The following is a 26478-nucleotide window of genomic DNA, read 5'->3' on the forward strand; positions in this document are numbered from 1 at the left end:
TGTATCGGTCCAAATACATGCATGGTCATGGTGTTCCAGTTACCCCAACAAATTGGGGTAAATGGAACAGTGGGTTGGGTAATTGGAACAAGGGGCATTACTTGCAAGGAACCTACATTCATAGCTATATTTACATTGAAAAGACATCAGAATATTTTATTTAACATATATTTTGTGACTAAACAAAAGATTAACAAAAATAATTTTATTTCATGTTTTTTTTATAAACATGGTAAAATACCACGTAAAAAAACACTTTCTCTCGGTACATAACAGAAAAAATGGTTTTCAGATTTTTAAAAAATCAATAGGAGGCCTAATCTACCATGAATTAGTTATTTGTAGTATATAATTTCATAATAATTAAACCAATTAGTAAAAAAATATTAACATGTTATATATATTTGAAGTCAGTCAACCGTGTTCCATTTACCCCAAGTGGATCTGTTGTGGGGTAAATGGAACACCAAACTAATTAATTAGCTAATTAGCATATTAATTTGCATAATTTCATCATTAAAATCTGCTATTTTATTGTTTAAAACATTTATGTTATTGTAGAAAACAAACATATTGCCAATATTGTAAGACAACTCTCAGCACAACATTCAAATATTTAGGAATCAATACCCTTAAATTAGTAATGTTCACTGAACCGTAGCACCACTTCAAGGTCAGTGACAACATTTGAGATTTTCTTCCACTCAAATACCGAGTAAACCCACGCTTGGGGTATGAAACGAAAGCAGAACGTATGGCGTTGGGGTAAATGGAACAGTCGGTATGATGTTGCCCAATTTATTTCTTGATTGAGGGAATTGTATTCTCAGCGTTCCATTTACCCCCACCGTTCCATTTACCCCAATTTACCCTATGGTGGGGCGGAAAATATGTACGGGTCACATATTTTGGAGTTCTGAATAGGGGGTTAAAAAGGTTTTGGGAGTAGGCCTACACTCTAAATGTCGAGGATTTAAAATAAATCCTTAGGATTGTGATTAGGGACTTATCATGTATTAGATTTAAAATCAAATCTTTAAGATTAATCTATAAGATTAATTTTAAATCTGAAATTGATAATTACAATCCTTGTAATAATAAAGTGTAGGCCCATGAACAGCCTAGCCTACACGTAGAGAGTCGAGGATCGAGGGTGTAAAACATAAAGCTTGAAGCAAAAAATACAAAATAGCCTGAAATTAAAAAAATTGAACACCACCACTACCGGTAGTGCTCGAGGAAAGGATGATGATGCAATTTTTCTTCTCTTTTTTTGAAGTGTGCATGAGATTCTGAGGTCGGAAACCCCTGTAGGCCTATGTAGGCCTACGGTACATGATGTAGGCAAATACCACAAAAAGACTTGGAAGTGTTAGTGATCCCTTGTCTGATTAACTTATTTATAATGTACATATAAGTTTTCCTTAGGGACCGTTCACAAACACGGGCCAGAGGGGCCTGATGCCAAAAAAAAAAGGGGGGGGCTGAATTTTTTTATCCCTCTGATGCGGGGGGGGGATATCACCGAGAACCATGGAAATGAGATATTAAGAGTAGGCCTACTATTCCATGGTAGAACATCCGAGAACATGAGTTTACACTCTTTTCTATGGGGTTGACGTGACGTTCATTTTTCATAGCCAAAAGTGGGGCCATGAAAATAATGTCAGGTCCCGGGCCCTAAAAAAACCATAGGCCTACGAATATTTCTTTTGCATCAGCCCCCCCCCCCCGTTACAGTGTTTGTGAACGGTCCCTAAAGCATTTTTTTTTAATTAAAAAAAATCTGTCAAATTCCAGAAATTGAATTGGGGACGAAAACCAACAGATTAAAAAAAAAATTTGGCCTAAATCAATCAATCAATCAATTTTGAGGTCTGTCGGATGGAGTGTTGCATTGTGGGACTATTTTTAGCAGTGCGCCGCCATTTTGTTGCCAATGTAAACACCATCACCGGACCGAATCTACAAGGTAAAAATAACCTTAAAATTGTGAGAAATTTTATATAGTATTATATTTTGGATATTGGTTATGTAACATTGAACTCTTTGGTGTTTGATATGTGTATTAAACTTTAAATTTTACGGACGTGACTTGTACTAACTTCAAGTAAGCTTAAAAATGAATAAGCTTGTTTATTGAATTTTTTTTTTACATGATCAGATGAATACTGGACACTTATCCCCTGGACACTTCATCCCCTGGACACTTCATCCCCTGGACATTTCATCCCCTCGTGTTAAAACGCTATTGTAGCGTTCTTTGAGCGTGACAGTGAATCAAGAATGCATATGAATATAATAATTGTTTAGAATCTTGAACTTAATTAGAAGGAACTAATATAAGGAAATTAATAATCTTATTTATCCAATGTATTCACCGTGTTCTGTGTGAGCTATCACCAGCTGATCACACGTATAATAATCGATCAATGTTGAATGGCAGCAGCTAGGGCCTATTACTATTTAGTTAATAATAGTTTATACATTCAATGAATTTACCTAAATTGAACAGTGCATACGCGCATATCTTTTGTTATTACTGTGAGTATTGTTATCATTATAATATTACTATTATTGTTAATATTATTAGGCTGTTAGGCATATTATTATTATTATTATTATTATTATTATTATTATTATTTACTGTGGGTTTTTGTTGTTGATAGCTCAGACTATTTATTATTGTTTAATGTTAAGTGTATTCTTTTTTCCTGTTATTTATGTATTTATTATGTATTGTTTAATTAATTAATTTTATTTATCTATTTATTTATTTATTTATTTATTTATTCATTTTATTATTATTTACTTAAAGTTGTTCATCTAACAAAATTAGTACATTTTTAATACTATTTAATATCTGTTTATTGTATATTGATAAATATGTCTGCATATATGGAAGGATCATGGCAATGTTTTTGTATTGTCCACTTGATGAGGTGCATTAGCGCAATGTCATGTTATACAATAGGAACAATAGCTGAATGGTTACAGGAAGTTGAATTCTTTCAATCATTGACTGGTGTGCTATTAATCAATGGAATCTATATAACTAGCCTATATAATCATTCGGGGATCTGTAATATAACCATTAACCATAGTCTTATCACTGATAAGGTGCGATTAAAAGGTTCTAAAAGTAGTTAGAACTTACACTTGTAGGAGAATTAAATTAATACTAAACGGTTAAGACTAAGGAGTAGGGGGCCTACTATACGCAAAATACTGGAATTCCATCAGTTCAACTGATAATAAATATCTGCATTATATTTGTTCTTTTCTCCTGTTTTTGCCCATTTATTTTTCTTACTTTCCTCCAAAGATCCCCTTCACCACCTCCAAAGATCCATTTTTTTCTTGTTTTCACCCAAAAAGACATTTTTTTGCTCCCAAGACCATTTTGTGGGGACACTCTATACTGTTATAAGATCGGCAACCAAGTTTTAGAATATGGCTAAAAAAGTGCAGAAAGAACTGATTTTGGGGTTTTCCGCACATGCATGTCATTTTACTATTAGAGTGCCCCCCCCCCCTCACCGGAAACTTTAAAGTTTGAACTACATGATTCCCGACAGAGTTTACACAGATTACACTCTGCATCTGTATGGATTACAATCCATGGCCCTTAAAGACCGGGTTATAAAAAATCGCACAACCGCAAATATTTAAATTTGATTTCTCTAAATTAAATTTTCTAGATTAATTTTCTAAAAGTAAGACAAACTCAGTTTCACCCCATACAAACTTGCTCAAAAATATTAATCAACATAATTTGTCAGTCGAGTATACATGTAAGTCCTATTTGTTCACCTGAAGATCATGTGGTTACTTATTTTGTTTATTTAATTAATTAATTTGTTTGTTTGTTTATTTATTTTTTAGGAACTATTGCATTTGTTTGTTTGTTTGTTTGTTTATTTATTTATTTTAGGAGCTGTTGCATTAATCCAACAATTCAAACAACATATATATTCCGGTCTGAAACTATCAGACAATGTTTTAAAAACATTATTAACATCAACAATTTGCAACAAACCCAAATTATGAAAAAAATCACCACAGGGTAGTTTTATATTTCTCCATTTACGATCCTGCCCAAAAGTGTCTCCATTTGATATACCACGTCACAACTAGATGTATTTTAATGGGGCTCAACTTTGTCATTACTGTGGTTTGATGGTTTCCTCATTTTTGACAAATGTTTCATTTCGAAAATACCTAAAGGATTTGATCCGATTTGTGCATGATGATGGATGCATCATAATATTTTGGGTCGTGCTTGTCATTAACCGATTTTTTTTTAAATTTCATGATAAATTTATGTGAAACCTTATATACTTTGGGACGAATATACTTTCTTGCTGATAAAACGTGAAATAAAAAATAGTATAGGCCTACCATTCCTTTTTGTACAATTTTTTATAACCATGAGTTTTAAGTTCAGTCAACTTTCAATCAATCAACCCAGAACACCCTCCCGGGTCCGTGGATAACGACTGGTAATGTAGTCTAAGCTATTTTCTATTTTCATCCCCCCCCGTGCCAATGTATAATGTCATGTAGTTAGTGATATTTTAATTAACCCCAAAACAACCTCTTTTTTTCGTAGGCCTACATCATGCATTTTTGTAGTTGATTTTCAAAAAATAAAAATAAATAAATAGATAACGACTGGTAATGTAGACTAACCTATTTTCAGCCACTGCCCCACTCCCCAGAGCCATGAAACGACATGAATATGTTATTTTTAATAAACCCAAGTGAACCTGCATGAAAAGAGAAACTTGGCCCCCGCTTGGCACTTTTGTCGTCTTAAGCCACTTATAAGAATTGATATGGGAATATTCTAAGGATAATCATGGGATTAAGCCTTATCTCCCTGCGCGTGTATCAACTTTCATTTGTTTCCCATTGTCATACTTGGATGCACACTGACCACAGAATGTTTTCTTTTTATTTGAATTAGTTGTTTGGAGGTTTTGTTTTGAAGGACCATTGACTATGGATATCCAATTCAACAATGTTGAAGTCGGCTTTTCAAAAATCGCCCAAGAGGCCTATTTAATGGATTTCGCGGGTGAGATTTTCAAAGTAGCCAAAATGTCACGAAATCGCGGGAGCACTTTGTTTGTCGCGGGACGGAAGTCAAAAGTCGCCCAATTGGGCGACTAAAACTGGCAATATAGTTATATGTATATAGATTCCACTGATTGAAAGAGTTCAACTTCCTGTAACCATTCGGCTGACGGCTATTGTTCCTATTGTATAACACGACATTGCACTAAATCTAATCACCTCATCAAGTGGACAATACAAAAATATTGCCATGATCCTTCCCTAGGGCCTACCGCCTATATGCAGACATATTTGATCACTATAAGAATATAACATACTATCCACATAACAGATACATGGTTCCCATAAAAATGTACCGGTACTAATTTTGTTAGATGAACAACTAAGTAAATAATAATAAATAAATAAACAAACAAAATAAATAATAAATACATAAATTATAATAATTATAAATAAATTAACAGCCTATAGATACATAAACAATACACAATAAATACATAAATTTAACAGGAAGAAAGAGAAGAAACACACTTTAGCTTAAATAGTCCAGGCTAATATCAACAACAACAAAAACAAAGTATAATAATATAAATAATAATAAAAAAAATATTAATGATAACGATAGGCCTACCCCGGTAAAATAACAAAATAATAATACTTTTAATAATAATACTAGGCGTAATACTGAATTAGAATCATCCGTGTAGGGGGCCTACACGGCCTACACGCCGCTTAATAGGTAAATTGATTGCACTATTGCCATTCAACATCGATCGATTTTTATACGCGTGATCAGCTGGTGATACTGATAGCTCATACAGAACACAGTGCATCCATATTTGGATAAATAAGACTAATTTTAAATAAAGATATTATTTCCTTCTAAAGATCCTAAACAATTATTATATTCATATGCAATCTTTTTACTGTCACGCTCAAAGAACGCTACAATAGCGTTTTAACATAGGGGATGAAATGTCCAGGGGATGAAATGTCCAGGGGATGAAAATGCGAGGGGATGAAATGTCCAGTTACCGATCAGATGATCATGATGATGAATGTCTAGACTCAAGACTCGCTTGCCAGTCCTATATACGCCATGGCTATGACATGTATATTTAGGACTGGCTTACACCATATTGGATGTCTATGGGAAATACATACTTACGATCTACACCCATCGAATGTGTGTCATCAGCCCTCAGATCGGCCCTCAGACACACACACACAGGCATAGAGTTGTGCAGTAGCATGTTTTGTTGATATTTTTTGTCAATGTTTACATCAATGACAGAAGTACTCCCATAATTGAAAACTCAAATACAAAGGACATCAATTGGCAATCTTAATGTTATGCAATCAAGTTTACAACACATCAGTCTTACAATGGGCAGAAGTTACTGAGTCACGCCATTCAAGTGCCAATATTGATTACTTCAAGTGGCCTAGTGGAGTGACCAGATATAACCCTGCATGATTTCCATGTTATTTTGCAATAACAAAACCATGTTTTCCTTGATTTTGGTATGAAATTGAGCAAATAGAATTCAATGTCATGTCATTTTGGAGTTATTAAGGGCAACTAAAACTGATGTGAGGTAAGTTTTATCTGTTTGGAATCTGTATTGACTATTCTGAAGGAATTACTGCAATGTAAACAAACTAACTCATGGCCCATATGAACATTGTGTACTGGTTTTCAGTACCCTGTTTTCCATGGGTGACTGCAGGAACCCATGGATTCGATCCATGTACTTACGATCAGCGATTTGCGCAGGTCAACGTCAAAAATGTGAACAATTTCCTTTAAAATGTCATCAATTAGTGCCGTACTATTACGCTGACTTTCGTATTCGGCAAGGAGGACGATTTCGACCTCCTGGTTTGTTTACAAACAGAGAGGTAGACAAAAAACCGTTCCGCTTCTCCAAACACTCAAATATCAGAAGGATGGTCCACAATAGCGTGATTCACGTAACATGAATAGGGATTAAAAAGCTGTCACGTAGAACCATGTGCTTCTATTGTCCAATTTGCCATCAAGATTTCATATGGAAACAGTTCAGACCCAGTACACGATCATGTCAGAAATTAATATTTTGTTCTGGGTCTGCCCCTATGAAAAGAACGACCATGTTGATGCGATCATAATTACGACCAAATTTGCGACCATAATTACGACCAAAATTGCGACCATAATTACGACCAAAATTTGATTGTATTTATCATCGTAATTTTGATCACATTTGGTACCCCAGCGATCATTATTTTGACCGTTATTAATGGTCGTAATTTTGATCGCGAATATGCGACCATATATGCACCAACTTTTGATCGTTTTTTTGATCGCAAATAATGATCGTAATTTTGTGTAATGCGACTATTATTACGTACGGTCGCATTATTACGATTGCTATTTCTGATCGCTGCATTTGATTGCTTCTATCGCGATCAATATTTTAATGATCGTAAAATTTCCCACTGCTGCGACCGAAAATGACTCACTAGTACGCATTACAAACCATGCATGCACCATTTAACCCTGAATTATTTTCATAAGTCCAAGAAAAGCATCAACAGTTATGAATGGTATATATGCTGGACAAGATATTCACTTAGGCCTAAATTCATCTTTAAAACAAAGTCATGTACATGTAGTATAAGCCTATAAAAATTAATATAACTAAACTGCATGAGTTACATGTAATATAACTGATTATAACTCAACATTATTATTAAAGTAAAAAGTTCTCGATTCTCGAATCATGATGTGTGAGTAGTTGCAGAAGACAATGGAAGAGAATAATTTCCTGATCCAGGCCAGGTGCATGCAAAGAAAGGATTAATTGCCAACCATCATCTGATCATGACCATTCAATTCCATAAAAATACATATGCCCTTTAATAAGCTTACCTACAACTACATGTACATGTAACTAACATATGCTACACTCATTTCATCATTCATGTCCATCTCATTTCACTATACTACCTGCGCTGGCTGGATGGTCCTTATACATGTAGGCAGAGATCATATTTCTCACATTCTTTCTCATGAACTTTTTTAAATCAAAAGATATATCATATTATTTGTGATCTCTCATGCTCTGCAACTGCCATGACTGCATGCATCCAATTTTTTGAATATACTATGTCCTTTGGCCATGTGAATTGTGATTGGCTGTATGGGGGCTACGGGCTTTGACCCTTGAGAAAATTTTTATTTCAAAATATTATTTGGTTGTATTTTTGGAGAAAAATGTAACAAATATTTATGCATATATGATAATAAAATTATTAGTCACTTTTATTTTGTAAATTTTTTTTGAAAAATGAGTCAAAAATTAATAATTAAAATGGATATGAACCACAAAAGGTCATGGGCTACTAGCTGTCACTAAGTTAATGCTGATAAAACAGAATGCAACATCAACAAGTGAGTGCTGAAATGCTGTGCTGTATAAGATAATATGCAATGATTATTTGAGGACATTTATTTCTTAATTGTAAGTAGCTGCATGAAGCTGAAGGCTATAATAAGTTTGAATATCAAACTATAGTTGGTTTAAAAGACAATCTGCTGTTATCCCGGGCTGGTATGTAAGGTATATACTCATCATCATACTTAGTCATAACATATTGATATTACAATATGCAGTACCTTATATTCTGCTAGCAGTAGTACTATGTTTTACTGCTATACATGAATAGCTCAGCTTAATAGCTCAATTAACTTGAAGTAGTACGTTGCATGATATCTGCCTGTTTTAAATTCAATGTTTATTTTGCAATTCATATTTTATCACCATAAACTTTTACACAATTGTAATGTGCACCTGTCGTAATAACATATAACGATGTAACGCTAAGGGTGCATGGCGAATTCATGCAGAACAAGTGGCCAAAGTGGCATCAACAAACATATTTCAGGAATTATGTTCTATGCGTGGTATTTCATATCTCTGTATTTAAACATTTGAAGTCAATTTTATTGTAAAAGCAATTTTTACTGTGGAAATAAATTGATTATGAAATAAAATGGCTTAAAAAAGGAAAATTTCATCTAAATATAATATCTGGTCATTTTCATGATTTTGATTGAGATTTATAGGTGTTCCTAATCTTATGAAAATTTTGTGATTGTAATTTTCAAATGATGAATTTGAATTTTTTATAGTAATTCTCAGATCATATAAGTATCATGATTGCGACCATCTTGAATGATCGTAAAATTACAACCATCAAAATTGTGATCATAATATACGATCAAATTTAGTTGGAATGAAAAAGCGATCAAAAAAGCGACCAAAATTTTGATTACAACCAAAAATACGATCAACTGTATTCACAATCAAAGCAATAATTACGACCAAATATATTTGGATTCAAAAACGATCAAATTTACGACCAATATTTGGATTACAACCAAAAATACGACCAACATTTTTGTTACGATCATTTCTACGACCATTCTCTATCAGTCCTATTATGGTCGTACGATCGTTGACGGTCAAAATTTTGGTCGCCGCGACCATTTTTTGATCGTAACGATCAAGAATTTGATCGTTACGATCATGATTTGGTCGTTGTTTTTTCATAAGGGTGATTATTCGGACTAGTCATCAATCATCAATCAATGTATTCTTCTGTCGGTCCAGCTTCTAGTCTTAGGGCACTTTGACTTAAGCCCAAGCTTCACATGGCTCACGGTTTGTAATCAACGACAGAAACTGGCTGTGAAGGAGACTGTCGATGTAAATTGTTCTAGTCCAGTCCAAATTCAATTTCGGAAAAACCAACACTCGACCATGGAATTTAATTGTCGGTTTGTCATTTATATAAAACGATAAATCAAGTAAGTAACTTCCAGTCCACTCTGAAAACTTAGAAACTTGTTTGATTCCACTGACTATTTGCTATCGAATATATTATATCACAACTAGAGACTGACCGATCAGATCGGTAGCTTCCGTATCGGGCCGATTATTAGCTTATCGGTAGTGATCTGCATCGGCCGATTTTTCCTTCATCCGCCGATGTAATGCACCGATCACCCAATATCATGAAAGTAATTGTTGAAGCTTAACAAGTATTCATTTATTGGTATATTTCTTTGAATTAGACTAGTTAAATCAAGCGAAATTTAGCAAAAGAGTAAGCTTTGACTTTGTAGGCGATAAACATATATAAAATCATACCGTGATTCAGGCACGCAGCTGAGATAATCAGGTAATTCCCCGCATGCACATTACAATTGTAGTTCTTACTTCCGGGTTACACACGTGCGTACGGGCCGTGTGCAAAACTCAACACTTCCGGGTTACACATGTGCGTGTCAGATTGGAGAGAGCTACGGGCCGCGTGCAAAACTCAACACTTCCGGGTTACACACGTGCGTGTCAGATTGGCGAGAGCTACGGGCCGTGTGCAAAACTCACACTGACTTGAACGTAAACACAATATTAAAATGGGGCGATCGAATGATTCGATGGACTGGGACATCAGGGGGAAAAGGTAAATTGAGCTTATAATAATCATGGTCAAATTCAGTATTTTAAATGCATATGGGAGTGTGTTTTTTTGTGGTCAGAGCATACATAATTATGGTAATACTTTGCGTACAAGTACCCTTTCAACATACGGGTGAAATTTACTCACGGTGATGGCAGCCATTTTGCAATTGGCGAACTGGTAATCGGCGATCGAATCGGCAGATCAAAGAGATAATTGATCGGCCGATTCAGATAAGGACCTGATCGGTCAGTCTCTAATCACAACACCAATGACAGAAATCATCAACAAAAAATCGAACCAAGGACTTGTTTTCACTGAAATTTGAGTCGCATCATCAACCGGAAGTGACGTGGCATGGACCGACAGATTATCAGATATAAAATCGGTATATTGTGCTTGCTAATTAAAGACTCAGTTGAAATAAGATTAAGGATCAAATGCAATTTAGTGTCCCAAAAATGCAAAATTATCGTCAAAGTTCTGCTGAATAGTGCAGAATACAAATCGGGAATAAAAATGTCTGACCTTTGCGATCAAAAGCACAAAATTAATACAACTTAGTTTAAGGGGGTACTACACCCATTGCATTTTGTGAAGAAATGAGAAATAAATTGGGCAAAGTGGTTTGCAAAATGAAGGCGCAAATCTTGTTCTATTGGTGGCATTGGTACACACCGACATCGCCTGGCTAATAATTACTTGGTACAGCAGGGATACTAAAATAAATACCCGGGTCCGGGATCGATACACGTGAATTTGCTATGCACCAGTTTGATATGAGAAGAAAATCTTTGGATACCGTGTAGAAAATGATGAATATCTCCGTAAATGATTTCAGTATAAAGAAACCAGATGTGGTTCCTTGCCCGGCTTGCACATGAATATACATTTTGAACAGATATGATAGTCGTTAGCGTGCGCTTTGAGACAGTAGCTTGCGTCTTGAGTCAAAAACTGACAATAATTCCGCAATAATTCTGATTTATATGTGCCGAATTATATAGCGCAGTGTATAGGCCAATCGTGAAGGTTGTCTAAAAGAATATGACCTATGGCTAGGCCCCGGCAAAAAACGCAATTTTTAAAGGCAAAAAATGAGATATGAAAAAATAAAAAGCAAGATTTACCCCAAATTTGCTTTAAAAACAGATTTTCCCGGAAAATCGCCGCCAAAAATTGAAAAATTAAAAATTAAACAAAACAAAATACTGCCCTCTGGGAGTCTAAGCAGTCCAATGTATGTAAACATGGCGCCCGACTCACGATCGAAGGACGAAAAACGTAAACAGAAATTCAATAAATTTCCACCTCAATATGTTGTTTACATTAGAAATCCTTTCTCAGTTTAATAAATTTAACAATAAACTACTATAATTGAGTATTCAATTACCTTGACATGACATTTTAGAGACCAATTTTAAAGCACTGAAACCACACTGGTGAGTGCATTTTAAGCTTACTTGATGACATGAATTGTCAACACGGCATGGAACTCAATGATTTTCGGAAGATTTTGTGACATAAAACACCTTGTTTTATTGCTTGTAAAAGCGAGATAATTACTCAATAGCGAGAATTGCAGCGAGAAAAGCGAGATTGCGTTTTTTGCCGGGGCTTACCTATGGCATACCATGCTTGACTGACACACAGCGAGGTTAGTCACCGAGCTAATCGGGGCTATTGTCAGTAGCCTTAGTCAGATGTCCTTCAGCCTATTAGGCCCTTCGTACTTGATTATTAGTTTCCTGTTGAAGATTTTGAAAGAGGGACGAGGTGACTTTTAATTATTAATTATTAATTATCTTTTATTTTCTTTATTTAGTTTGAATTATTACAAGCAACTATTGACTCGTTTTGTATAGAGCGGGCATTTAATTATTTCACAACAACATTTGATTTTATAAATAAGTGAAGGTGGAGTTGTACTCTTTGTTCATTCATCATTATTGTTGATATTATTAAAGTCAGAAAATGGCAAGTAGAAGTAGTTGAAAGTTATTTTAAAGGAGAAAATTAGAAATAAAAATAAAATAATTAATTATTTTGAGATTTTAAATTTTGGACGCGGGCGGTAAACAGGAAACTAATAATCAAGTGCGAAGGGCCTTATGTGACTGAACTATTAAACAGGTCGATATGTATAAATAATGGCCATGCATGGTGGCGGATTCAATCTACCATGGCGATTTCTGCCATGAAGATATCGGGGCGATGACACTGTGCGGTATCAATGTAGCTTACATGCTTTAAAAAGGTAGAAGCCAAAAATTGGTACGTGCTGATTCATTTTGCATACCACTTTGTCCAATTTTTTTCTCAGTTCTTCACAAAATGCAAAAAAAAAACAATGGGTGTAGTAAATGCAATGGGTGTAGTACCCCTTAAACATGCTATTGCGGGAAAAAATGTTATTTATTTTACTTTGCCTTCCTTATAAATTAAAATTAAATTGATGTTTTTGATCAGTTGTGCTATCACTATCAGTGTGTGGTTTAGCGAGATCAATCTCATTAAACCGTACACTAGAATGTGGTCTAGTGAAATAGATGTTGCTGCTCAAACCACACCTAGAGCGTGGTAGTTTACTCAAGAACTCTAGCTTCTAATTTGCACACAATGACACAATAGTTACACATTCGATGCTAGACAACGTTGCTATCGTTTTTCAGTCGGACAGCGTTGACTTTTTTTGCAACGGATGTTATTTATTGTGTTAATGTTGAAATTTGGATGAAAGTTATTTCGATGAGTCAACTCTATCTAAATATGCCTATTTTGAACAGTCTAAAATTTTGTTGAAGTGAAATTTTAGCAACATTTTTGATGCGATATTGCCCACTGTGATCGGCTGTGTTTACTTCTGAACTTCCATTGTTTTACACAGTGTCATGCTTCAGTGAATCCGACTAGGTGTTGAATGCAATGGTCTCTAGCCTCGAATGTGAAACTATCGGTGAGCAAATTTGTGGCTAGTATAGACTTCTCAAGCAAGGTCTAGCGAGACTGCAAAATCAGAAATCAGCTTGGCTGCTTGAAATGGGAAATTGGAGCATACATTGTCGTAATATTAACAAATCTTTAAAAAAAGAGGAAAAAGTAGACAAATGCATACAACAAGAATTGTATTTAGGAGATGTCCAATTCATTCAAGGGGAGTACCATATGATCATGAATTTTGCATCACATGTTCAGGGTGTGCAATTTTAGGGTTGCAGAATTTGACAATTACTAAAACTTCTCCTGTAATCACAAATCATACTTGTACCATGTGTAGGCCTACGCCATGGGCAATTTTAACATAGTGCTGTTTTTAAAAAATGTTTGTACTTTTAATGTGTTAATAATCTTTGTAATTTTTATGTGTATTTATAGTGCAATACTTTGTTTATTTTCATGACCAGCTTGCAAGGGTGGGGTCCACTCATCTTTTAGATGTCAGTGCTTTATTTGCCACTTTTGTTGGGCCCTGGCAGCCCTCGCCTTGCTTGCTGGTCTAATTTTGCTGTATATTTTTGTTGAAATGCCTAATGAATAATAAATAAATAAATAAATAAATATTTGCAGCCTTTGACAACTAAACCATTTTAAACTTAATTAACTTTCAATTTGTCCACAGAAAGGATGTTCATAAGAACCTGCGGATTGGTATAATTAATAATTTTCTTGATGATTTCACCTGTCAAAACTCACCCATGAATAAACAGAAGAAATATTGAGTCTCTTATACAGCATCAGTATGACTCAATATAGCCATGACGCATATGAACCACCTCAGTCTTTGTGGAAGCTGGTGGAAGAGAATGTATCACCAGGAGAGAGGGAAGAAATCAGGGATATACTGGGGATGAGTTTGGTAGAAGAGAGCTTGGATCTGCAAAGTGAGGTAAGGGAATAATGACTTTATACAAAGTACTGTATAAGTGGTTATTTTTGCGAGGGTTTAATTTTCATGATTCTTTTTTTTTTAAAGAGCAAATTATACATGGACTCAGCATAATGTGAATTTTCTATAGAATTACGATCCAGATCTTTATCCCTGTTCTCTAATAATCTATGGTGCAATGTGTAGAGGAACAGTTATAATGAGTAACATCTAGTGCAGGGAATACATTCAATATTTGTGAATAGTGTAGACACGTCGCAATGGTAATTAATCCTGTTGTTTCACTACTTCTATGGCAAATAGTTTTATTTTAAGGTGGTACTACACCCCTTGATAAATTTGTGACTATTTTTGAATTTTTCTCAAAAAATAATAACACACTGGTAACAAACGTTATGTATATAGGGGCAAGGAATCCAGTTACTACACTGGTATTTCAGTGACTCAAGACAAGCGGTATGTTATTTATGATATAAGAAAAGAGGTACTGCTAGAATGTACCTCATTTCTTAACATGAACCACTTGTCTTGAATCACTGAAATTTCAGTGAAGTAATTGGATTCATTGCCCCTATAATATATACATGTAGAACTTTTGTTACCAGTGTGTAGTTATTTTTTGGAAAAAAATACAAAATTAGTCATAAAATTTATCAGGGGTGTAGTACTATAAAACTATTTGCGTAGAAGTAGTGAAATAACATGATATTAACGAAAATACCAACATGCAAAAGGGTCCCTTGGTCTGAACAAAATGTACAAATATATTGATATTTATACAAATAGGAACAATGTTACAATAATGTACACTCAAACAGAGCTGATAAAAATGTTCCTATTCACCTGATATATTCAATACACTATTTCCAATTAGGTGTCTACTCTGCTAGATATATGGCGAGATTACAGAGATGATATGGAGGCTGAGTTGGCTGTAGTACCAGTTCTACCAGAACCACCATTGGTTAGGGAAAGTCTGTGCAGCCATATTAGACTTTTACTAGAGAGTCTAAGGGAGAAGGCCAAGGAGGAAGGAAGGTGAGCGATGTACATCGCAATAAAAGAGTTTCATTAAGGGCTGGGGTATGAACGTTTGGACAGTATTTATTTTGGGACATTAGAGCACATCAGACATATCGAATTGCATTCTGAATACGAAGAATGTCATTCTGATATCAAATAATTTTGATTTTTGAAATTCGCAATTTAATACACATTTTATGGCAAATCATTAAAATTGATATTTTTGATATTTAATAGTACTTGAAGTAAACTTTATAAATCTGATGATTTATACTTAAAGTGTATGTAGGTGGGATGAAAAGCCGACGATCAATTGAAAATTTTGACCTTTCGTATTGAAGATATGGATTTTTTCCCTCAAAACACCAAAAAAAATTAGGTCTTTTTGGGGAAAAAACCCATATCTTCAATATGAAAGGTCAAAATTTTCAATTGACCGTCGGCTTTTCCTCCTGCTACATACACTTTAAGAATATATCATTAGATTTATATAATTTACTTTCGAGGACTGTTATATATCAAAATTTGAAAAATATCAAATTTTTATAATTTGTCATAAAATTTGTATTATATTGTGATTTTTAAAAATGAAAATTATTTGATATCAGAAAGACATGCTTCAGTATTCAGAATGCAATTCGATAGGTCTGAGGTGCTCTCATGTCCCACAAAAAATACTGTCTAAACTAATAAACGCTCATTTTGGATCCCTTAAGTTTGAGATCGATAAATATTTTTTGACAAAGATGAAAATAATTGCTGACTTAATTTTTAAATGTACCATCCACTTTCTCAAACCTTGTATTTTTGTGGTGACTGACCAGCAGCTAAATGATGTGAGGTAGTGTCAATTCTGGGAGTGATGTTAGATTTGCAAGGTGAAAATAATGATGAGGGAGTATACAATGTTACTATTTATCAGATACAGTGCCCTTTCCGTTTGGGCTATTTCCATTTAAAACCCACACTGCCCCTGTGGAAGATTTTGGAAATATCTGCCACAGGGGGAGTATGAATCTCAAATGGAATGAGCACATTAGGCAGCTCCATTTGAACTTTATTCACCCTCTGAGAAAGATTCAACCTGAATCTTCCCCTGAGGCAGAGTGAGTTTCAAATGGAGCTGCTATGTGTTAATTCCATTTGAAATTCACTCTCCCCTTGTGGAAGATATTTCCAAAATCTTCCACAGGGGTTATGTGGATTTTAAATGGAATAAACCAATGTTGTTAAACTGGAGAAAACCTTTGATTTGGTGAAAGTCATTAACTAATAACGGTGGATGATTGTAACCCCTTCTTAGTGTTTTTGATTTTTGATTCAGCATGCTGATGCTAATCACATGTTTATCTTGTTACAGAGACTCTGGTATATCGCTCTCCAAACATAATTCTGATGTGATTGACTATGCAATTGAAGATAGTGGTTCAAGAGGTAAGGAACGTGAATGCTTAATGAAGAGCTCCGTAATATTTGTGTACATCCATATAAAAATGATGCGCTTGTCGGTTACTACTTATTTTACATAAAAATTAGGAATAAATACTAGACTCAACTCAAGAGGAGGTCACTTTTTTCATATCCCCAAGCCACATAGTTTAGGAATGTTATCTGTATTCCTAAGCTATGTGAAGGGGATGAATTAAGTGACCTACACTTATGGTATTATTTCCTAGCTATGTAAAAAGAGACACATGTAGCAGCTGACAAGTGCATGGTTTTGAAATGGATGTACACATTAATGATCTTGTCCTGGAAGAAACATCAAAATGTTTTGTGCAAAAACAATTAGAGCTCTCTAGGCAAGGTGCTCCAAGAAAAAGTGAGGATGAAGAACAACATTGAAACATAAAACATTGAATACAGACTAACTATGCTATGTAACTGAACTCAGCTGGTGTCTTGTCAGTGATATAGCTTCCAAGGATAATATAGTGATCCATCTAATTTTACTGAATGAGAATTTATCCACTTTTTAGATGTACCGCATTCATTCCAATAAGCGCCCATGCCCCAATAAGCGCCCACCAGGGCATTTTCAATTTGCTAAAGGATACCATCAATGTTGAAGTGACGGATAGACGTCGATACAGTGAAATAGCTGGAAGACTAGAAGTCCTGTGTAAACTTCCAATACATTTTCTACATCAGAAAAGCTACTAGAATGTCTCAGGACCCATTTATAACAATACATAAATTTGTCTCTAATAAACGCCCCAAACAAAAAAATTAGGTAAACCAGGTAAAAAATTAGCGCCCACCCAAAATTACTTTGTTGAGCGCCCTGGGCGCTTATTAGAATGAATACGGTAGTTGTACAGTGTAGACACAAGTCATTGTTGAGGCAAACCCAAACCAAGTAAACCTAGACTAATAATTGTGTTGATACAGCAAGTGGCTCACCGTACTGAAATCAAGAAGGAAACTCAAAAGGAGTAGAATGTTGATGACATGATAGCCTCTCATGCTGTTTGGTGGTGAAAAGCATATAGTAGATGTACAGGGTGTCTCTGAAAGATTGAATTTTGATAATTGACTGCTCTGTTTTTGATATATAAGAATTTCATGAAACTACCCCATTTTCAATCCGTTCCACAGAGTCAAATAACAGCAGATGCCTCATGCACAGTATTGGTACTCCTACAGATCATTGATTGATATTGGAATCTGTGGAAAGGTTTGAAACTGAGGAAGTTTTGTAAAATTCTTATATTTCAAGAAAGGTGTGGTCAATTTTCAAAATTAAAAAAGTATGTGATAGCCGATTTATTCCTCACCATAGCAGTTATTTAGTTATGTTTGGTTTGGGCATTAAAATACCCAGAAAATTACCCAGAAAACCCTGTATACTAGCACATCTTTTAAATATTTTTCATTACTTTTCATATCACATGTTACTTTAAAGCAAACCTTTCATTGTTTTTTTCAAACAGGTTGCAGTCCAGGTGTGAACAACAAAAGACCTGGCACAGCCATGAGTGGAAGAGATGGAAGAGAGACCCCTATGAGAATGACTCCATGCAGTGACTCTGATATGTACGTAACCATAACATCATAGTGATATTGAATAAAAACCAACAACATAAGTAATATAGCATAATGAAAGTCAAACAATGTTGTTTGGAACTTTGAAAGATTATTCCTTTGTCAAAGTGCTATATAGTCCTCCCAAAGAGTGGTTAACAGTGTGTATTGTGAGATCATGAACTGAAGCTGTTTTTTGCCTTAATCATCAATCTTACCTTCATCTCTGGTGAGAGGACCCAAACTTTTTATAAATGTACCAATATTAAAATGTTGGAAAGTGCCCACAAGTACCATAATAACATTGCTTGTTTCATATCCCTCCAAATGTTTTGATTGATTCTTGCATCATTTCCCAGGTTATCAGCTACATCCAGTGCAAGTGATCAAGTGGAATCTGTCAAGGATCAACTTAATATTCTAAAGATTGATGAAGTAGTTCAAGAACTTAGGTAAGAGGATAATGTGTACAATTTTATATATTTTAAAAACATGTTTTGAGGGTTTACATTGTAGGTCAAGATAGCTCAGTTGGTAAGGTGCTCAGCTCAATGTTCTATTTAAGAATTTTGTGGAGCTGATTGTGACTGATGGTTATCACAGATTTGGCAATTAGTAATACCCTCTACATTATACTTCTCATGCTACTCAACCACTAAGATCAGCATCTACTGTAAAGTGCCATGATATTAATGGATTGCATATTGTGACAGCAGTGGCAAATTATTTTTTCAAGGAGCTATCAAAATGTTTTTAAATATAAATATTATTCTTTAAAAGAAGTTCTTATAAAAAGGAAATTTAGTGGAATACAATCATTTTATAATTCTTCCAGCTGATTGCAGTAATTACTTTCAATAATATTAACAGCCTGAAAAGTTCTGGTAGAATGTGTGTTTGTGTTTATGTCAGCAATTTTATGTTATTTGTTTGTTTATGTAATGTCTTCAATCTGAAATCATTCTCAAGTACTGAAAGGACCTATAAAGTTATATTTTAATTGATCTCAAAACTTAATATAAAGGTAGTCAATTGCCATCAAGTCTAATTTTGTGGGTATTTGTAGTAACAACATTGCAGACAAAATGTTTTGAGTTTCAGGGGTTCTTGTTTTTTTTTCACAGGACAACTTTACAAGATGAAGTAGACCAACTAAAGAGAGACATCAGTTTTCTACATGGATGTCTTGAAGATGAGTCAGATTTCAGGTCGGAGTCACGTCTGTCTACTAGATCAGAACCTAGTCTACAAGGTATGCATACTAACCAAATAATTTCAAAGGTGAATTATTATACATAGGGACCAAAATAGTGCCCCACTGGCATTTATAGGTACAACACACCTCTAAACACACAATCATCTTGAAGCATACAATTTATACTTTTACTAACAGAACCCGTGTACAGAATTAGAAGTGTTGTTTTTAACTTGAAAGTTACAGTCGAGTTTTGTGTATGAATAACCAAATCAGAACTCATAGCAAACATTTATGCATCTAAATATTACAAATTTATCTACATAATTGAATTCCCAGATCTGCGTACAGAAAAGAGCATACTAGAAAAAGAATTGGAAAATGCTAAAAGACCATCATCTGTCGGCATCATAAACTCAGTTAAGACCAGAAGAAGAACACTGCCAAACTCGCCAAAGTAAGTTGTTTTGCATGCATGTGATGACTCCTGATGAAATCAAAACTGGCCATGTGCATGTCACATTTCAATTTGAGGTTGCTTGCATAGGACCTTCTCAATTTTAACAGACTGTTCTAAACATGTTTTTCCCTCAGAGCAGTCACAACCTCTAATCAGTATCATGTAGCCTGGTTGTCAAAAGTTTTTAAAAAAAATCATGTAGCCAGGTATTCAGATCTATGTGATTATGTTGGAATTTTTTTGGGAATTTCTTAAAAGTTGTTCAGTACATGCTACATTAATTATTTTAATAATGGGGAGGATCAACTTCATCAGGTTAATACATTGCTTAAGGAGGACAAAACAGGCAAATACAGAAAACTACTATAACAGAAAATGTTCAATCAAGCAATTTCGCATACAAATTTAGTGGATTAAGAGATTCAATAACATGTTTGCTGTGACAGGGGAGGAGGGGGGAGGAGATGACTACAGTCAATGACAATGTCATTTTGCAGGCCTCCTGTCACAAGTTCAGTCAATTTTCTTGTTAATATTCCTCTTGATACCCATAATTTGATTCCAAATAAACTCAACTATTATGGTGTGGTGGCATTGGGCTATTCCAGTTGAAATCCACACACACTCTGTGGAAGACATGTCCTTAATCTCCAACACAGGGGTTGTAGATCTCATATGAAGTCACCCATTCAGGTATCCCTATTTGAAATTCACACTCCCTGTGTGGAAGACTAATGTCATGTCTTCCATCTGGGGGTTTATGGAAGTTCAATTGGAATAGCCTATTGATATTAGCGGTATTATCAACTGGTTGCTGATTTAAGAATATTCCTATTGATATACATTAGGGCGATTCAAAAATACAAAAAGTTTTGATTTTTAACGGGCCAACCCCTAATATTGTTCATTTTGGTGTAAAAATACATCATGCAAAATTTCATGAAATTCAAATAATTTTTAGAGGGTGCGCCCGGGTTGTAAAGTTTTGTGTGTGAAGTCGATCTATGAGGATTTTAGGTAATTTTCACTCAACCACCAGAAAGTAATAATCAACTTATCCAACTATGCTATAAAACTGTTAGTATGTAGTCTTAGGTATTTATAAAACAAATATGTAAAAAAATTTAAATGAAAATATTGACATGCGGAGAAAATTCAAAATTTATCTCAATTGTTTCAATGGTGGGAAAGCAGTAGACAGAACAGCCAAAACATTTGGCCAGTCCTCTGGCCACAGGAAAATATTATAATTAGGATAGCCTATAATTGAATGAATGAATGGTATAAATATTCTCTATTGTGTTTTCATCTTGTCATCCACTTGGAAATACTTAGAGAATACAAAATGTCCATCTCTCCTCTTCCCATGGTGCATTGTATCTATTGAGTTGAATGGTCAAATGGCTCTATTCATAACTGTCATAATGGCCAGAAAGACACTGGTATTATAAATCCCAGCATTATGCAGGAAAGCATTATGGGAGCCTGCAATATCAACTTGATGTCTGGTGGTGGAGGTTTTCTTCTTACATACTACTAGATAATTATGTAACAACCTGTAATAGATAGTGGATATGCCTTTGTTAATATTCATGACTTTATTCATCTGCCTTTGCATTAATTATTACAAGAAGTTGAACTATCAGCAGTGCTACTGAGAGGATTCACTCCCTCTTCAGTGAATGTACTTTTTTCATTATTATAGACAATCTTGAACTTGGTGATTTAAATTTCCGATAGGTTTACATTGGAAACATGTGTATCTAACACACTTGAGAAATTCATCCACATAAGTTGAGTCTTTGTGTGAAAAAACTGTTGGAGAAAATTTTTGCACCAAAACCCTATTGATTATGCATACAAAACTTCAAAGTTGATCTAAATTTTATGAAATTTTACATGATGCATTTTTACACCAAAATGAACAAAATTAGATGTTGGCCTATCAAAAAATAAAAACTTTTGTATTTCTGAATCACCCTAATATACATAGCATCTTGTGAACAAGGAGAGAGAGAGACGAGAGAGATGTTTAATGTTTCCAAAATATTGTTGATGTATGAATCTTATTATTATTGGCGCATCACAAATGTCACAATAATCATGTTCTTCTATCTACAGAAAACTTCCCAGTCAAATATCTCCGTCCAATATCAGAATAACGAGTCCCAAACTGCGTCCGTCTCCGCCGTCCTCTGCCAGTATTAGCAGGTCTTCACCAGTGAAAGCTTCCCCCAATGTAAACCATACCAAAGGAAATACCAAAGTGACAACTGTAAATAATGAGAAGGTTAGTACCTTAAAGTCCTGCTTGATATCATTATGTCTATCTTACACAACATATTTAGTTAATATTCTTCATGTAAGATGTAAGTATTGTAGCCAGAGAAGATTTGAAATCAGACTCTGGACTCAATTGCATAGTACACTATTAAATATGTGATATAAATAGCAAAGTGAGTCATATTTTCCTATCTCAAAATCTGTTTAAGCACAAAAAGTTTCCTAGACATTGCTTTATTTTGTATCATTTAGGAGTCATCACAATTACCAGGGTATGGTGGTTTAGCAGTGTCATTAGTGTAGGGGTCCATAAACTGTCTGAAATCCCATCTTGTCAGACCTAAAACTAGCCCCCCCTCCCCCTCGAAAAGCTTGTTGAACGAGTGCTGTTGCCTGTTACAAGTCTTTTCTAGAAAACTTGAAATTAGTGAAATGAAAAAAAAAAAAAAAAAAGTAAAACTGCTTGAAATTATTTGTAAAAAATATCTTATCATAATGTGGGTGTGCTCCTCAGCCACACGACAGCATGTTTTCATGGCTCCGGCTAGCTCCTGAGCAAAGATATTGGTATTTAGGATCAGCACCCATAATAGGGTTGGATGGTAGAGCACTGGTCACACAAACCAGAGGTCGCCGGTCAAATCCCGCTTCAGCCAAATTTCTTTGCTCCTCTTCTTCATGAAATTAGTGTGTCCCAAATGTTCCCTGCAGCAATAGTTCCTTCGGGGTCAGAAATAACTCATAATGATATTCAAACTGCATATGACCAAGCCGTTTAAGAACTTGCAGTACAGTTTCAGTTGCATATGATTGTGAAATATCTCTGCTCTCATTCACTGTGTACAATGTGCAGGTATTCTTGCAATTTTTGAACTTCTTAGAAGTACCTGATGTAGACTTATTAGTTGTAGTAATATAGATTTATTTTATTTGTGCAGGAAATGCATTTCATTTCAGTAGTTTAGAAGGCTAGGAAAGTTGGTATGTTAATGTTTTATACAGGTTAGGGGAAGGAGTTAAGTTAATTTCTCTCACATTTATAGATTTTTATGAATGTTTTGTTTCTGTTGAAGCTAAATGTTGGTATTTAGCTTCTGTTTGGTAACCCTTTGTTTTATTATTTGTATTTTCAAGATAATTTTCTGATTGACACTAACTTGTAGTTATTTCCTTTAATAGAAGAAAAAAAGAAATACTTTATTAGAATTTATAATATAATTTTAACACGTTTCAATTATTACTTTTTTATATTCAGACACATTAATTTGGTTGAACATTATTTGAAGTGTTTTGTTGTAGTTTTAAATTTGGATTCTGCATAATGAATTTTAAGAATACTTACAATACTGAATATTTTGCTTGTTTGTTTGTGATATGAAGAGCTACAAACCTTGTGTAGGCGAACAAAAAATAGTAGAAGGAAAAATACTCTTGTGTTGTGCATTTGAAAACTACAATATAGTGTCTAACAGTTCCTTCTGTTGTACTCTGTCCAATTCTTACACACTTCTTTTGAATTTGACACACCCTGTATAGATCTTTTCAGGAAGGCTTTTACCAAAAACACAAATCATTTGTGACCATCAAAACATTTCTACCAATCACTTTTTGGCAATTTTGAATGCATATTTCAACCATGCAGTGGACACATCATTCAGTATACACTTCGTCAGTAAGAAGAAAGTATTGCACATAAGCTACATGATTGGCGTGAACAATCATACCCCAAAGCATGCTCAATGAATGTACTGTTGCCAGTGTGTGATTGGTTGTGATGTTTTGTTTACTGCATACATTTTCTGAACTGATTTCTGAAATTTGCTGAATGGGTCTTTTGACTCAACTTTGTCAATAAAGAAAAGTGGTGGATACTTATCAGTTGTGTCTCAAAAGAATGAACATGTGCTGTAAAAAATGTCACAGAATAATGGTAAAACATATTTTTTGCTCACTAGTTTGGTTGGTATTATAATGGGCTCTCAGTACTTTTGCAATGTTGAACACCTCAGCCACAAGTAGGTAACTTTTGAATGTATCTTTTGTTTTGTTTTCCCACAGGCAATATCATCAAGAGGAATATCATCTCGATCTCGAGAAACAAACAGTCATGCAATATCTACAAATAACAATGCAACCCACAAACAAATTGATAGTAGAACTTCGGTTTTAGGTAGAGTATCTAAGTCTCCTACAGGAGGCATACTAAGGCCTTCACCTCCTCCCCCTGCTACAAAGCCTCCATCAGGAAGGCCTGGAAATAGATTTAGGACAAGAATAAAAGATATGCCACAACAAGGAGCTACATCGTGATGAATGCATGCAATCCGCATATTATTATCGAAGCGAGGCAACATGAAGGCATGTCAAAACAGGGTACATCAATGCCTGGAAATGAGACCTCATCATTCTATGGTAATTCAGTTTTGATCCATCTAAATTCTATGTGTACATTTTGTATGCAAACCTGATGAAATCAAATGATTGATGACATCCTTCATAGGTTATTTCCATCCAGATGTCCTGGAATGAGAATGATAGATTTCATGACAGCACTGAGATGTACTTTGATGCTGTTGTGTCCTCATGTCTTTGGGATCATTTATCTTCTGCAAGATGTAAGTTGGAGGCCACTGTAAGCTGCAAATACAGTACTACTTGAAACAAGATCCATCCATATTCGAGTACAGTATGCTTGAACAAGATCCGTCCATATTTGAATTCTTTCCAACCTTTGTCCAGTGTTTGGTGAACACCCATGTACGACTGCAGGCAACATGTGCCAGTCACAGCCTGCTGAAGGTTTTCGAGTAGTCTTCATTTCTTTTAAAAAGAAAACATGTGACCGTGCAGTAAGGGACTGCTCTAAAACCCAAACCGGCAGTCGACTGCACCCTGGCAGAGCCTAATAGTAAGCTCTTGATGGATTGTGTGGAGAGCTGTCACCATAAACTAATATTGTAGTCAAGTTAGCTCAATCGAAAAGTGGTTCCAATGTGGTGCGAAAGCGTACAGGTTCGAACCCTGACGATGGTACGTTCTCGTGTAAAAATTGAGCTAGCTTGAACTTCCCCTGACAAATAACTTACTGCTAATTATCTCGTAATTCTCGTTGTAGCCCTTACAAAACTTGGGGAGCTGATCCTTGCTGCAAAGGTCAATAGTGGAATGTCTAGGGTGTGCGCTTTTTAGCTGCATGTCCCTGTGTTGTTGTTTAATGGCTTATAAATGAATGATGTGGGCCGTAGTGGTCAGCGACAACCTGTAAAGTGTGCTGAGGCTTGTGGATCAACGTCTTGAGATTGTGCTTGTGCACAGCGCACTATAAATCACTGGGCTTTTTTTAACCCACTATCTATTTAATGAAAAACGTTAACACTATGCAGATGTTAACAATTTATTACTTCTCCCGGGTGCGATTGAAAGAGTCATTGGTACCTAACCGGTCACCAATAACAATAGTGCGATAGGACAAATTAGATGTGGTGCTTAAGAGGAGCATGTGACCAAGCACAATTTTCTTTGTTGCTATGCTGCGCAACTCAAATAACTTCACCTGCAGTCAGAGGTCTGTCTTGCGATTTTCAGTTACAGGTTAAAAATAGTAACATACGCGACCTTTGCAGAAATGATCATCCCACTTTTGGGTATGCAGAATAACTTTCCCACAAAAAACTTGGATTTGAAATGTATCATATTACGTGTAGACAATCTTCTTGAACAATTTATAAATAAATTGGATGAAAATATCATTATACCATTCCTTATTTGATTTCCATTTTGTCCACTCTTGTCATTAGAATCCATGATTTTTATGTTTGACATATCTTCAAATTTTAATTATCAACTCGGATATTTTTGGTCTAATTGTTAGACAGACAAGTGTTTCAACCGTCATATATCGATTAGTCTTGGTCCCAAATAGTGGCATTGGAGTTCAAAGCTTTAATTATCATTTAAAAATAGATACCAATAAGATATTCGGTCCATTGACGAAAACACCTTTATAACATTACTGCA

General features: G+C 34.9%; 1 protein-coding gene across 1 annotated transcript; it reads left to right on the forward strand.

The window, feature by feature from the left end:
* Positions 1 to 1903: 1903 nt before the first annotated feature.
* Positions 1904 to 24929, forward strand: LOC140166488 (coiled-coil domain-containing protein 24-like). Its single transcript, XM_072189970.1, has 10 exons — positions 1904 to 1972; positions 14210 to 14476; positions 15351 to 15514; positions 16860 to 16933; positions 18433 to 18535; positions 18883 to 18975; positions 19648 to 19775; positions 20058 to 20175; positions 22300 to 22468; positions 24520 to 24929. Exons 2-10 carry the CDS (start codon positions 14330 to 14332, stop codon positions 24769 to 24771), a joined length of 1248 nt encoding a protein of 415 aa, XP_072046071.1. The 5' UTR covers positions 1904 to 1972; positions 14210 to 14329; the 3' UTR covers positions 24772 to 24929.
* Positions 24930 to 26478: the final 1549 nt, after the last annotated feature.

Source organism: Amphiura filiformis, chromosome 1 (genome assembly GCF_039555335.1).
Source record: "Amphiura filiformis chromosome 1, Afil_fr2py, whole genome shotgun sequence".
Lineage (NCBI taxonomy): Eukaryota > Metazoa > Echinodermata > Ophiuroidea > Amphilepidida > Amphiuridae > Amphiura > Amphiura filiformis.